Source organism: Apteryx mantelli, chromosome 19 (genome assembly GCF_036417845.1).
Source record: "Apteryx mantelli isolate bAptMan1 chromosome 19, bAptMan1.hap1, whole genome shotgun sequence".
Lineage (NCBI taxonomy): Eukaryota > Metazoa > Chordata > Aves > Apterygiformes > Apterygidae > Apteryx > Apteryx mantelli.
The window spans coordinates 10,455,470-10,467,501 of NC_089996.1; the positions used below are offsets into that span (position 1 = coordinate 10,455,470).

General features: G+C 57.5%; 1 protein-coding gene across 1 annotated transcript in view; it reads left to right on the forward strand.

Annotated features, from left to right (window-relative positions):
- CACNA1G (calcium voltage-gated channel subunit alpha1 G) overlaps window positions 1-12,032 on the forward strand; it is a 161,840-nt gene that overhangs the window by 47,520 nt on the left and 102,288 nt on the right. Inside the window, exons 2-3 of the mRNA XM_067308542.1 lie at window positions 4,619-4,730; window positions 5,311-5,444. Of these exons, the coding sequence (XP_067164643.1) occupies window positions 4,619-4,730; window positions 5,311-5,444 (246 nt within the window). The remainder of the gene's footprint in view (window positions 1-4,618; window positions 4,731-5,310; window positions 5,445-12,032) is intronic.

Below are 12,032 nucleotides of genomic sequence, written 5' to 3' on the forward strand. Positions count from 1 at the left end.
GGATGCTCCCGCCGCTCCGCGCTCCTGCCCTCAGCGGCCGGCTGAAGCGGGTTAGCGGCTGCTTCGCAGCCCCGGGGCGGGACGGAGCGGGCAGGCGATCCCGATGTGCCCGGCCCGAAGCGTTCACCTCCTCCGGGCTTGCGTGGCTGGCTGAGGACCAGCACAGTCTTTATGGTGCTTCCCGGGCCCCGTTTTCGCCGCTTCTCTTTGCCCCTTCCCTGCCGACGCAGCAGCAGGAAGCAGAATTCAATAACGCACCTTCTGCTTTTGCTAATTGAGGAGTTTTCCTTTGTCAGCCGCTCGGCTCCGGCGGCGGCGGGTACAAAGCAGTAGCCATCAGCACTTTGTGCCTCTGAAAATCCCATTAGCAGAAGAAAGAGCCCGAAGTTTTGTTCTGCTGGGAAAAAAAAGGCAAAAAAATAAAGTAAACCCCCCCCCCCCAACCTTCTGATCTCTCAGCGGCACATTAACGTATCGCCCTTAGCACTGCCAGGGTCCTTGGCTGGCCCCCGCTGCAGGAATATTTAATCAGGGTGAAGTGTTATATCCGCCTGCAATGTGTTTGCCTGCAGGAGCGTGCGGTACGCTGCTAAGTGGGTCTGCAGTCAAAGCCAGGAAAAAAAAGAAAACCGCGCCATCAGCAAATAAAATCCCATCCCGCTCGCTGGTCCCCCCCGCCCCTTCCCCCGGTCCGTTTTGCCGCCCGAGGGATGTTTGCTCCTGCAAACGCGCGGCGCCTGGCGGGGGCAGCGGCCGGGCTCGGCCCCGGGCAGCGGGGTGTCGCGGCGCGGTGCCGGGCGCACGTGCAGCGCGGGGCCGGCGAGGAGCTGGCCAGACGTTGGTTTAGTCCCTGGGCAGCAGGGCTGGGACATAGCCAGTTTGGGGTTGATTTGGGGAGGGTGCGGGAAAGCCGGCTTCCTGGGAGCAGCGCAGGCACCGAGGAGCTTTCGGGGCTAAGGGCAGCGCGTCGCCGGAGCCCAGGAGGGCTGCAAAGCCCCGGCAGCTTGGCTCCCCGGCTGCAGCTTTCTGCCCCCCAGCAGAGCCGGACGAGCCGGGGCCAACGGGGCTAGAGCTGGCGCTGTTCGCTCTTCCTGCTGGGCCCCTTGGCGCCGTCCAGGATTGCTCCTCCCGGTTCGGCAGCCGCTCAGCCTTTTGTGCCGGAAGCTCGGCGAGGGGCGAGCGTGGATGTGCTCAGCCGCGCACGAGCGCGTTCGCCCGGTCTTGATTTGGGGGAACGTGCAGCCCCGGCCGCCTTGCAGGAGGAAGCTCGCGCTGCTGGGTGGATCCTGCAATCCGGCTAGCCACGCGCAGCCCGGGGGTTTGGCGGGTGTAGGATGTGGGAGTGTTGTCAGCTCGGGCCTCCGTAGCTCCGCTTTCCCTTCTGGCTTTCCCTCTGTAATTTCTTTAATGCACTTCTCCAGCTTAAGTCTGATTTTGCTTTTTAATCAGACCTGCGTGTCCAATATTCCCGGTTTGCTCCCCCTCCGTTCATCCCACCCTGCCCGGCCGGCCGTACCTCCGCGGGGGGAACCAGCTTGGAGAGCGCGGTGGGGAGCCGCAGCACCTGCTGGAGACCCGGCAGCATCCGTGCCCGGCCTCCGGGCGTCCCGGCAGGCAGGCCGGGAGCTGCTGCAGAGCGTGCTGTGCTGCGCTGTTGGACCCGGGGGGTCTTAGGAGAAGACTGACCCCGCAGCCGGGGGCGTCCCATTTCTCGGGTGACTAACGCCGTAACGCAGTAGCTCGGGGAGCTCGGCGTCGCGGAGGGGCTCGGACCTGCCCTCGGCATCCCTGCCGGAGCACGCTGGGGGGAAGCGAGGGCAGCGCTGCCTCCCCGGGGAGGACGATGGGCCCCGTCTCCCGTGGCGCTTCCCGCTGCCGTGGCGGAGTTTGCGAGAAGCGCTGCCTGTCTGGGGGAGCTTCCATCTGCCCGTCTGTCTCTTCGGGTTTCTCCCCGACAAAGTGGGCTACGCCAAAGCGTTCTCGCTTCCGCGTTGAATATTTCGCACAGTCCTTGTCAGACACGCGCTCGTTCTGTCGCTGATTCGGGATCTTACAGTTCCTTTTTATTTTTTTATATTGTTTTCCTGAGGGCTTTGCAGTTCATCACTGGCAGAGCTGTGGAAGTCGCTGGCTCCGCAGATGGATGCTTTCCAGCGCCATCAAACCCCGGCAGCCCCCGGCTGCTGCGGGGAGCCTCCTGCCCCCTCCTTCAGCAGGCCCTCCTCGCGTGCCCCCGCAGGACTATATTTGGGATAAATATTCCAGGCCGTAGCCGCAACCTGACAGTCGGAATTTCTATTCCGATATCGTGTAAACACTGCTCCCAATTAAACGATCCAGATTGCCAGCTACCGGTGACTCAGCCCCGTGTGATTTTGCAGGAATTTCCGTGGGAAGGTCCGCGGGAGCCGCGTGCCCCGGGACCCCGCTCGCCTGCCCGCGAGGCACCTGCTGGGTCATCCTCACCTTCGGCTCGTCCAAGCAAACGACGCTACAGCACGGGCTCCGAAACAACGCCCGGCTCCGTGTTGTGCTGAAAACATTCGTGTTCCCACACTCATTTCCTCTATCCCAGAGCGGCTGCAAGGTGCTGGCTGCTCCCAGACACGACAGTGGCCCGAGCTGACCCTAACCCTAACGCTGACCCTAATCCTAGCAGCCGATGGGCTGTTTCCCTCTCATCTAGGGGTGATGGTGCACACTGGGACCCCCGTGGAAGCGGCTCCGGCATCCCCAACGTGCTGCAGAGCTGTGTCCGCACCCTGGGGTGAGGCACCCCTGGGTGGCAGCATCCTCCCTATCCCAGTCCCAGGAGGGACTGGAAAGCTGTAAGTAATTAAAGGAGCTGCCAGGTGATAGCATCCTCGTTATTCCAGGCCCGGGAGGGACGGGAGACCTGTAAGTAATTAAAGGGAGCTCTGCCTGCGGGGGCAGAGAGGAGCTGCCGAACGGGGCCCAGCGTGAAGGCAAGCGAGGTGCAGGCAGGCAGGCAGGCAGGCAGGCAGCACGCAGGCAGCACAAGCCCCAGCGGGGACCCACCTGGGAGCCTGCCCCCCCCCCCCCCCCCGCATGCAGCCGTGCGCCGCGTTCCCGCCGGAGCGGGAGCTAGGCTGGGCATGCCGGCCCCGTGGGAATCTCGCCTGCCGGTGCACGTGCTCCTGTCCTGGCCGGGGAAGCCGCTCCGCCGCAGCAGCTTCTTGGGAGCGGGGAGGGGGGCTGGCTCGGCTCCTGCTGCCCGGCGGAAAGGTGCCCCCGCTCACTCGCCGCATAGCAGGGCTCGGATGCCGCGGGAAAGACCCGGCGGAGCAGGCGGGTCGCCAGCCCTGCTGGCGGGGTGTGTTGGTTATTCGGCGCTGTAGCCCCGCGCTCGTGAGCGGATGCGCTCAGGCCCCGCGGGAACGTGCTCGAGTCGGACAAAACCCGTCGCGGCTGCCAGGGTGCAGCAAAAAAAACCAAGCAAGGTCCCAAAGGCCCCGGGCAGGGGCTTTGGCGTCTCGCTCGAGATGCTCCGCGTTTTCCCTTGGTGCTGAAGGTCGAGGCTTAGAATACCTTCGAACGCACCCAAACCCGAAGCCTCTGGCTGCCGAGCTCGGGAAGCCTCGTGCCGGGCTGGCGGCAACCCCGGGGCCGCGTCGCAACGCTGCTGTGTTTCCGTAGCCCTGCGCCCTGGCAGTCGCGAGCGCGTGGAAGCGCCCGCTGGAGGAACACACAAAATCCTCGCCTTCGGCACCGTGCTTAAACCTTTCTTACGAGGATTTGCTGCAGCAGCGCGGCTTATTCTGTCCGCGAAAGCAGCGGCAGCCAAAGCCTGTCCCAGCAGCGCAGCTCCTCCAAACCGCTCGGAGAGGGAGCGGCCGGGGTAGGGGACAGGCTCTGCGGGGCCTCGCCGAGTCTTAAGCCTTTTAGGCAGTTGGTTAATGTTTCTGACAGTCTTAATTTGGACTGGGAATGAAAAGTTCAATCCCTGGCTTCAGGGAGACGCCCCTGGGATAAGCTGCGGCATGGCTAATAGAGAGTTGTAATGTCGTTAAAGCGCTTTTCTGTAAAATGCCAGGAAAGGAAATTAATGCTGTTTTTTTTTTTTTTCCTAAAAGTTTGTATCGTTCTTTTAATTTAATTTTTTAATCCATCATATCAGCGCTCGGCAGTCCTGCCATGCAGCTTCAATTTTATAGCTTTTTTTTCCGTAGCTGTTTCCGTTAGCCGTAGCTACTGATGTCACCGTGGGGAAAATATGCCATTGGTTTGCCATTTGGGTATCTAAGCAGCGCGCAGGATTTCTGCGAGGACCCAGATAGCATCTAACCTCCAGGGCAGCAAATCTTGGCATGGGCCTGGCTTTAAAGACGAGAGTAATCTTTTTGAGCCGGTGGGGACTGCTTGCACGCTTTCCTCCGGGCTCTTCTTTAAGCACGGCACCAAAAGAGGGCCAGGGAAGAAGGTTTAAAACGGGCGAAGCATTGCAGGGTGAGAAGCCCGGGGCGAGAACTCGGGTTATTAGTCCTGCTTTGGTGCTCTGCTCCTTGGTGTTTCGTCCTCACGGCGGCGCGGCCCCGCTCCCGGCCCCGCTTGCGTTTTCCTGGCGGTTGTTGGCTTCCTTGACCGAGCTGCCGCGCACGTGGTTCGAGCGGGTGAGCATGCTGGTGATCCTCCTCAACTGCGTCACGCTGGGCATGTTCCACCCCTGCGAAGACATCGCCTGCGACTCGCCACGCTGCAGGATCCTCCAGGTACGCCCCGAACGGCGGAGGGAGGAGCGGGGGTGGAGGAGCCGTGGCAGGATTTGCTCCTAGCCACCATCAGAGATGCTCTCATGCCCGTGGGGCGTTTGGGGTCTTGCCTGCACTCAGGTTTCAGCCGTCAGAGTAAAAGCCCTAATTTAAGTGCTCCGACGCAACCACGTAGTGTCAACCCTACGAGCCGCAGCGGCACCATTGCAGCCCAGCCCTGCTTGAAGTGCTCGGGGGTTTTAACCATCTAGTTGGTAGTGAAAGCAGAACCCAAAATGTACTTTTCTGTTCTGCCCCCCCACTAAGAGCTATTCCCTTCCCAGTAGCGTGGGGTTGTTGGCTGAACTGAGTTGGCTGCTCTCAGCGATGAATCTGCTCAGTGATTTTATCCCTCGGTACTGCAAAATGAGGCCTTCTGCAGTGGTCCTTGACTTGGGTCTTTAATTCCTTACCCCGGTGTGAGCGTGGACCTGCTGCAAGCGATGCCTCCCCGCGGAGGGAGGGTGCTGTGGCGGTCCCCGGCTCCCCGGAGCTGGAGGAGCGCTTTTCCCCAACCCCCTTCTGTCCCTCTGTCTTCCAGAGCTTTGACGATTTCATCTTTGCCTTCTTCGCTGTGGAAATGATAGTCAAGATGATTGCGCTGGGGATATTTGGGAAGAAATGCTACCTGGGAGACACGTGGAACCGCCTGGATTTCTTCATCGTCATAGCAGGGTAAGCCTGGCGCACCGAGGGCAGCGGGTTTTCCCTTCTCCCTTTGCCTCTCCTCCCCCACGACGCCGTATCGCAAGCCTCGGTTTTGGAGGAGAGGATGTCCCGTGGTGGTGAGCGCTAAGGTCCTGCTGGCTCTAGCTGTGCGTCAGGGTCATCGGCGTTATCCATCCCCTCCCTGCAGGGAGGATGACGGCCAGACCACGGCTGCAAGGCAGATCCTTCGGGCAGCATCTATAGCTCGTGGTGTAGGAGCGCTATATCCCCCCGGATTTCTTAACGCTTGGTAGCAGAGATGATCACGTGCTCCTGCGGCAGCGCTGGTGTTAAGCGTACAGGTGCCAGCAGCAAAAGGGAGAGCGGGGGAACGGTGCAAAGACCGTTTGCCGTTGCTCTGCGCCAGCCCGTGCGCGTCCCACGCCGGCGGCTCGGGCGGACTCGCCTGGCACGCAGCTGAGCTGGTTTTCTGGCTCCAGCAGCACTGGTAGCTTCAGTTTCATGCAGACTGCCCAGTGGATGAGGTTTCAGCAGATCGTTTAGAGCAAGGAGCCGGGTTCCAAGAGGAATATTTCAGTGAAATGTGCGTGATTGCCCGCTTTATTTTCTTTGAGGGAAAGCAACCAAGTTTGCCTTTTTGAGCATTTTCCTTTCAGAGGCACCTGGTTTGAATTAAAGGCTCTTCTAGCACCCGAGAATCTCCTGGCTGTGGCTGGAAATCCACATGAAAAGTTCCTGGCCCCTGGCCAAGGAGCCGAGTTTCTTTGACACATTAAGCGCTCACCGGCCCTTGCCTCCCCTCCCTGCTCAGAGAGCCCAAGGACCTTTGGGAAAACGGCGCTTTTCCCCCTTTCGATACAGATTCAGATCAGATTAACTGGATTTTCCTGGAATGGACCAGCGGACCCTCCCAGCTGGGCCATTTCCCAGGCAAGGGTGTCAGCAGGATGCTTGATGTCTGCTGAGACGGGGCGATATGTTTGTGTGCTTGGCTGATGGTCGGCCACCGGCCCCGCAGGGCGGTGACACGTCTTGCAGGTGGGCCAGGGAGCCAGGGAGGACGACAAGATGGCCAGATACGAACCAGCAGGGAAGTACCAGCTCTCCCAGCCCGTTGTTCGACTGGGGAACTTGCTGCCACAGGGTGCTGCAGAGGCCAAAAGATTCAGTGAGGCTCAGAAACCAGATTGGTTGCAGAGATGGAGAACAGAAAGGCCAGGAGCTGGAACAGTCAATATAAACCAGCCTTCTGCAGAAGGCACAAAGTGTCACGCTTTATGCTTGAGACAGCCTCTAACTGTCGGGTTAGGAGAGGGCTTACATTTCCTCTCGAAGCATCTGGACAACGTTACTGGCCACGGCGACAGGATGTTGGACGAGATGGGACCCCAGGTCCGATCCGCTCTGGCAGGGCTGTTAAACATGGGGTTGGGCTGTCAAAGCCTCCCCAGGCCGGGGGATTTTATAGCCTCTCTGCGGGCGCCTTGCCTGCGCAGCACTGCCGTGGCAGGCTACGTGCGTCCTGCGGCTGGAGCCCTCCTCCTGCAAAGGGGAGAGGGCTGCTGGCAGAGACTGCGCTACGAAAGCAGAATACCGGCCTTTGGGGCTGGTAGTCCCACGTTGGCAAATACCTGCCCCGATGCACAGAGCCGCAGGTGTTCTGGGGTAGCTGCTTGCAGAAACGGATGGGAACGCCTTGACGTGTTTGGTAGGAAGCGAGGTGGCTGCTGGCTGCCCGTGTCCTGCAGAGAAGTCGGGCACGGTGCTATGCCGAGGAGCTCCCCATGCCGCAGGGAGAGACCCCCGGAGACGTGGTGTGAGCGGCAGGGGCCCTCAGATTAGGTTCAGTCGTGATTAGCCTTCCACAGGAAGAAAATCAGGTCTTTGTGCCACCCTGGGCTGGTCTCTGGCATTGTTCGCTGCCTGCAAAGTCCACAGAGGAGCCCATGGGAGCGAGAGGGGGGCAAAACTCCCCAAGCCCCTCCTGCCTCTTTGCTTTATCACGTCAGGTACTGTTTACCGGGAAAAGTAAAGGTGAAGCGCAAAATGTCCTTTTGCCTTTGCACACAACGAATCTCTTCAAAGCATCTTATTATTCGTATTACCTTTCCTAATTCTGTGAAAGCATTGCAAGATCAGGGCTTGCTCTAGATCCCATTGCCGCTGTTAGCAGTCTTCCCGCAGCTGCAGCAGACCTGGGTTCGTGTTGGTCTGTGCCACTGGAGGGGGAGTTTCCCCAGGGACGAGGGGCCTGGAAGAGTCAAGCAGGGTGTTAAAGCCACCCTGTGTATTCCAAATTCTTCTTTATTCCTTTTTATTTGGTATTTCTTATATTAGAGTTAAGTGTGATAACCAGCCAAACCAGAAACGTGGCTTGGAGCCCCAGCTGGGGAGGTTCAGCGAGGCTCGGCACGGGGTGGGTGGCAGGATGAGCTTGGGGGTGGCACGGTGGCAGGGCTGTGCGCTGAGATGTGTGAGTACAGGGCTGCTTCCAGCTCTGTCGCGTGGCGAGTAACTGCCCTGGGGTGTTGCTGTGTCCTCCTTCCCAGCCCTCTCCTTGCCTTCGCTGTTTGGACTGCAAATACTTTGGAGCTGGAGTTGTCCTTAACGTGCTTCTGTGGAGACCCTGTCGTGGCGGGACCCTGGTCTCTGCTGATGTCCCTCTAGCATGGCTGTCACTCCTACTCCTGTCCTAATTCCCACTGCTAAAACCTAATGCCACTTTGCTTAAGCACATGAATCATCTGCCTACCTACTGCGCTTGGGCACCTGTACGGGTGTTTCGGTGCATCAGGGCTTCTTCCCCCTCCGTGCCCACCAAGCGCAGCGTGGGGAGCTGCCCCTGCCCGCGTCTGCAGCTGCACCGTGACGTTTGCTCCGGAGGTTTTGCAGCCTCGTGACTTGGCCGGCTTTTCCCGCTCCTGCCAGGTCAGCTTTGTGTCTTGCTAAATGATCGCTCTTTCCTGCGTGTGCATGAACTGCTCCCATCTGGGCCCTGTCAAAACCAATTCAGCTGACAAAGGATCGAACTGGCTTTAAATCCAAAGCAGGATATCTCCTTCCCCGGTGTGTTTGATTTCTCTGCTGCATGTTACCCGGGCGCTCTCCTTCATGCCCTTACCGCTCTCCTCCAAAATTTGTCCGTCTGTTCTGGCAGCAATTGCCTCCTCGTTATAATACCAGCCCTTTCATGGGAGGTGCTTCTGCTGTCCCTCTGCAATACCTGTGCTTAAGGAAATGTGAAGGTGCTGCAGGAACATATCACCATCGCAGAGAAAAAATGAAGGGACTGGAGCAAAACCTCTCTGTTACTTGAATCAAGACATAGGTAAAGAACAGATTAAGTATAGGACAAAAAAAGCACTCTGGGGTCAAATTCCAACCACGTGGAGTCGAATTCCTCCAGTTCCTCTGCAGTGCAGTGAGACAGCTCTGTGGTTCCCGCCTGGGACAAATTACTTGGATGAGCATCCAGGCCGCGGCACTGGTGGCAGCAGACGGGAGCAAGGAAGGAGTTGAGCTTGACGTGAAGACATCTTGCTGCTTCATCTTCTCTCCCTTCTGCAACCCAACAGCTGCTTTTTCAGGAACCGCAAACCTGAACTGTCGCCAAGCGCTACTGAGGATGTTACGTGGAGGCGGCTGTGCAAACGATGTCCTTAAAATGTCCCAGGGTGCCCAGAGCAGAGAGGCTTTGAGAAAAATTGGAGAATGGGCTTGAGCTGAGCTGCTCCCAGGCAGGCCTGGAAAAATCCCATTAGCAGTCAGAGAGGAGCTGAGCAAAGACCTTCTGGAAAATCCCAGGGCTTCCTGTAGCAGTGGTACAAATTCAGCCTTGTTGGTAGGGCGCAATATGTGCGAAGGGGCTGTGCTGGTGCAGCCCATAGATACATCGGCCCAATAAAGCGAGCCGGATGCTTTACCTAGGTTTTACTCGAAGGCTTCAGCCAGGTTCCCTGCTCTCACTCAAACCAGAACCCTTGTGTTGCAAGGCAGCGTAATAAACCCTCTGCTTGGCCCTTTCCGCCAACCCTTTTTCTCCCCGGAGCCCGCTGCTGTCTGAGCCTCCCCTGCCTGCCCCGGGTTTGGAGAGGGGCGATGGGGAAGCGGTGGCCTGGGGACTGCCTGCGGGGGGAGCGTGACCCATCGCGGCTGAGCGCAGCAGGACCGGCCTCCCCGAAGCTGCCCTGGGAGCAAACTGCCAGGTCCGGGGACCCTCGTGCAGCCAGGCGGAGGCGGATGCTCCCCAGGGCCATCTCTGCCCTGGTGGCAGCGACAAACCCGCTCCCTGCTGCTGCTTTCCCCCTTCCTCCTCTCCTCCGCGTTTGCATGGAGGAGCTGCAAAAGGATGGGAGAAAGCAAAGCCTGTGCGTGCTGACGGGCTGGCAGGAGCCCGGAGCTGTTCTTCTCATGTTTTCCTGTTGTTTCACCCATGGTATCTGCCACCAATGTTACGGCTGATGGTTTGGGGTGTTGCATTTCGCCCTCCCAGTTCCTTGAGAAGCTGCTGGACTGGCTGGGAGTTGCTGTTGCAGGGAAACCGCTTGTTTGTGCTTGTTTGCTCCAAATCCTCAAAATCCAGACGCTGCAAGTGCCGCGCTGCCAGCGGCACCTGCGAGCTCCTGCCGGGGCTGGCTCCGGCGCGGGCTCGCTCCCCGCCGCCTCGTGGCCCCGTGCTGTTGGCCACTGTTGGGGCATGCCGTTAAGTGCTTTTTGGCTCTATTAAACTGCCCAGACCAATCTCATGAGCTTGTGGAGAATAAATGACTTCTTTGTGACAATGTAATGCAATTAGCACTAATTGTGGAGAGTGTAATGTCTGCAACACATCTCTGTAATTACAGTAAAACTTGTTGGAGATGAGAATAGCACTATATTATCAAAACTCAGCTTATTGAAACATGGCTTTGGCTGTAGGTTAGAAGGCGTGGGGAAAACATGGGAAAAAGAAAAAAAAATTGTGATGAATCACATAATTATGTTCCGTTATTTTAAAGGAGAGGATTTGGGGAGCAAGCTTTCAGAAGAACGCTTGAAGGTTAACTGGTGTTGCGAGCAAGCTTGCACCCTCTAAAGATGATTCAGTACGATTTCCACCTCTCCCGGGGTAAAACACTGAAGCACTGAGGATGAATGTGTGTTCACACCTCAAAATAGGCAGAATAATTTACAGTTTGGGGCTCTCTGAGGTTGGGGCTGGTGAACCGTGGCCGCGGGATGAAGACGTGCTCTGGCTTGCTGTCTCGTTGGATGCTCCAGCAGGCTCTGGGGGATCCCGGGGCAGCGCCCGGCCACCTGGCCTTGGCTCGCCAGGCTCAGCACGTCTGGCTGCACTGCGCCGCTGGAGCGCAGAGCAGCAGGAGCTTTGCTCAGATTAGTTTGTGAGAAGAAAATAGCCACCAGCAGAGGACTGACAGTCCCTTGGTTGGGGTCGTTGCTATCACCCACTGCTTTCCTGAGGTCTCACCAGCTTCCAGGACACCAGCTCGTTTTGACTTTGGTCAAATAAGAATTTTCCTGAACCTCTGAACTCCTGTATAATGATGCTTTAAACCATCCTCATCTAAAAAAACCCACAAGATACAGTGGTTAATTGGTGTAGAGCCACTGCGATCCCAGTAGAGAGGCTTTATGTAATAACTTGGTGCTGTGAAAGCCTGCAGGCATCCTCTTTACCTTCTCTAGACGCAGGATGGAGCAGGGCTCCTTATGGCTCTGGGTCAGCCTCTGTGTTTCTACTCTGGTTTTAGCAGGGTTGTGCATCATCCTGTGTTTGAATTGTGCAGGTCTGCTGTTAGTCTGGGCTCAGTCATTTCTTCGGCCAAGTATTCAGAGCTCTGTTTGTGCTTTGCTCATCATAACAGTAACGGGCCTCTTAAAGACTTCATGCAAAAGTTAAATACTCCTGCAGTATTTTGCTTACGATTCAAGAGGAGCTGGAGGTGGCTGGCAATCAACTTTCTTCAGAAATGGACACAGTTTTCTTTTCTCTTTGCCTCCTGGACACTTCTTCTGATGTTTGTTATTTGTCTGTCCCTGTGTTGATGACTATATTAAAGAGTTTGCTCCACTGAGGTTGTCATAAACAACTCTTAAGGAAGCCTTGCTCCCTCCTGCTTTTGCCTTGAGTGCTGAATTTCAGGGATGAAGTATGTTGTAGGAAACCTTGGTGTATTCATAGGTGTTTGGGAGAGAAAGGGATGTTAGAGCCCCCGCTCCACCCCGGCTCCATCTGAAACAAAAGCACCTGATGGTTTCTGAAAAGCTCTTAGCTCAGAGAATGGATATGAGGACAATTCTGCCATGTCAGTCGGTATGGGGAGCAATGCTCGTATGGGTGCAACAGCCAAAACAGCGTTCCTGCTGGGTGCTTTGCGTAAAGTCGCCAGTGCCTGGCCTTCGTTTCACAGTGCTGATTCGCTTCGGAAAGAGGCAGGGCTCTTTCCAGCTGCGCTTTCAGGTGTGCAAAGCTGATCGAGGAGCTGTTTCAGCTTCCTGGTTCAAAGGCAGGGAAGAAAGCGCTGGCGTGGGGCGGACGGGAGCCTCTGCAGGGCTCCCCGCCAGGGGCTCCTAGTGTGGCTCTGAGCAAAGCCG